Genomic DNA, 2,500 nt, shown 5'->3' with positions numbered 1-2,500 from the left:
CTGCCGTAGGGGGCGGGGGGTGTTCAGGGGCCCCTCGTAAGGCTTCTGATAGTAAGGGTTGTGGTCAGGATCCGCGTTCAGGCTGCAAGGAGGAAGTAGGTTAGGTTGGGTAGGGTAGGTTAGGTTAGGTTACAGTAGTAGTAGCAGTTTAAATATTAGTAGTAGTAAGTAGTTGTAGTATTAGTAGTAGTAGAACAAGAACAATAGTAGTAGCAGTAACAACAACAACCAGAACAACAACAAAAACAATAACAAGAGAAATAGCCAAACAACCGAAGCACCATACACACACACACACACACACACACCTGTAGAAGGAGGTGGCCTTGGAACAGTCTACATTGTACCACCAGTCGCAGGTGAACACTTCCTGGTTGAACACGGTGCCGTTAGTGCAGAGGAATTGAGCACCTTGTGGGCCGTACCTGTTGTCGTCACACACGTGGTACACCTGCGGGAGACGCGAAGGTAGATAAGCAGACAGGTAGATTAGGTTAGGTAAGTAGATTAGTATAAGTAGATATAGAAATTAGTTTGTTAGACAGATCGATAAACAGATACGTGGGTTAGGTTAGGTTAGGTAAGGTTAGGTAAGGTTAGGTAAGGTTAGGTTAGGTTAGGTAAGGTAAGGTTAGGTAATTAAGTAAGGTTAGGTAAGGTTAGGTTAAGTTAGGTAAGGTTAGGTTAGATAAGGTTACGGTTAGTTTAGGTAAGGTTAGGTTAGGTAAGGTTAGATTAGGTAAGGTTAGGAAGGTTAGGTTAAGTTAGGTTAGGTTACGGTTAAGTTAGGTTATGTAAATAGATTGGTACACGTAAATACTGAGTGGCTAGCTGGCTTGTTTGTGTGGTGGATGAATAGACATAGATAAATAGGTTAGGTTAGGTAAATATAGTAATGCAGGTATACTGAATGATTGTTTTATTAGTTTGTGTTGGGTTGATGGATAGATAGATAATAGACAGTGATAGATAAACAAGCAGGTAGGTTAGGTTAGGTTAGGTTAGCTAGCTTGTTTGGGGTTGACAGATAGATGAATTGACTGATTGGGTAACTAGTTTGTGGTGTAATAATTATTGTTTCCATTTTCTTTATCTTTTTTTTTCTGTGTGTGTGTGTGTGTGTGTGTGTGTGTGTGTGTGTGTGTGTGTGTGTGTGTGTGTGTGTGTGTTTCACCTCTCGTCTCGTTCTTTTTTCTTTTCCCCTTTTTTTTTTCTTTTCTTCCTCCACTTTCTCCTTTTCTATTTTTTTTTCCTGATTAATATTCTTCCTCTTTCTCCTCCTCCTATTTTATTTTATTGTCATCTCGTCTTTTTTTCCTTTTCCTTCTCCTCCTGTTAATTTTCTTCATCTCTTCTCCTCTTACTCTTTTATTTTCATATTTTTCCTCTCCTCCTCCTCCTCCTCCTGTCTTCCTCCTCTGCCCCCCCTACCAGCAAATGTTCCTGATTCCTAATCTAAACAACAACCTAAACAACCATTAACGATGACTAACAACCGTGTAGACTTAATTATGGCTCGTTAACTAGAGACGTGTAAGCCTAATCACCGCACAGGTAGTTAGACGGTCAGGTACTCAAGACTGGGTGTGTTAGTAACGAGGGTCGTGTATGTGTAGTAGTAGTAGTAGTAGTAGTAGAATGATCTTAGTATTAATAGTAGTGGCAGTAGAACAAGAACAGTAGTAGTAGTAGTAGTAGTAGTAGCAGCAGCAGAAACAAGCTTTTAAATTTACGTTCCTGAGAGAGGTTAAGAGGAGATCTGACAGAAGTCTTAAAGTGCTATAGGGACGTCTGAGGGGATCTGATGGAGGTCTTCGAGTGGTACAAGGGACATAACAGGGGTGACGTAAGCAAAATTCTCCTGGTCAGTAATCAGGATAGAGCAAGGAGTAATGGATTCGTTTGAAAAAAAAATAGGATTAAGAAAGATATAAGAAGGAATTGATTTTCAGATAGTGATGGATGAATGGAACGGACTCAGTAATTCAGGTTGTTAGTGCTGAGTCATTAGGAAGCTTTAAAAGATTAGATAAGTGTATGGACAGGGATGACAGATTGAAATAAGCAGGCATGTTTTGTACGGACTCCAGTGTGTAGGACTGACGGCTTCCTACACCAGCTCTAGTGCTCGTGTTCGTTTTCTTATTTTCTTCTTTAGTCCCCCCATGATCGTTTTCTGTTATAAGTGACGTGCTAAACTAGTCAGATAAACGATAACTATTTTTATTTATTTTTTTTTTTTGTGTATATATTTCTCTCTCTCTCTCTCTCTCTCTCTCTCTCTCTCTCTCACTCTCTCTCTCTCTCTCTCTCTCTCTCTCTCTCTCTCTCTCTCTCTCTCTCTCTCTTCCTTCTCTCTCTTCCTTTCTCTCTCTCTCTCTCTCTCTCTCTCTCTCTCTCTCTCTCTCCTCTCTCTCTCTCTCTCTCTCTCCTCTCTCTCTCTCTCTCTCTCTCTCTCTCTCTCTCTCTCTCTCTCTCTTCCTTTCTCTTTTTCCGTTCT

At 40.7% G+C, this 2,500-nt stretch overlaps 1 protein-coding gene and 1 long non-coding RNA gene across 4 annotated transcripts in view; one reads left to right on the top strand and one right to left on the bottom strand.

Annotated features, from left to right (window-relative positions):
* LOC135094126 (uncharacterized) overlaps window positions 1-2,500 on the top strand; it is a 12,025-nt gene that overhangs the window by 748 nt on the left and 8,777 nt on the right. The gene's annotated exons all lie outside the window — the stretch shown is intronic.
* LOC135094125 (uncharacterized) overlaps window positions 1-2,500 on the bottom strand; it is a 7,232-nt gene that overhangs the window by 318 nt on the left and 4,414 nt on the right. Inside the window, exons 5-6 of the mRNA XM_063993930.1 lie at window positions 309-451; window positions 1-82 (exon numbers count right to left, since the gene is read on the bottom strand). The exon at window positions 1-82 is cut by the window's left edge and continues 318 nt beyond it. Coding sequence (XP_063850000.1) covers window positions 1-82; window positions 309-451 — 225 coding nt within the window. The remainder of the gene's footprint in view (window positions 83-308; window positions 452-2,500) is intronic.

This window comes from Scylla paramamosain, chromosome 44 (assembly GCF_035594125.1).
Source record: "Scylla paramamosain isolate STU-SP2022 chromosome 44, ASM3559412v1, whole genome shotgun sequence".
Classification (NCBI taxonomy): Eukaryota; Metazoa; Arthropoda; class Malacostraca; order Decapoda; family Portunidae; genus Scylla; species Scylla paramamosain.
The sequence above is the reverse complement of the archived record's forward strand: the minus strand, read 5'-3'. Positions and strand labels throughout refer to the sequence as shown.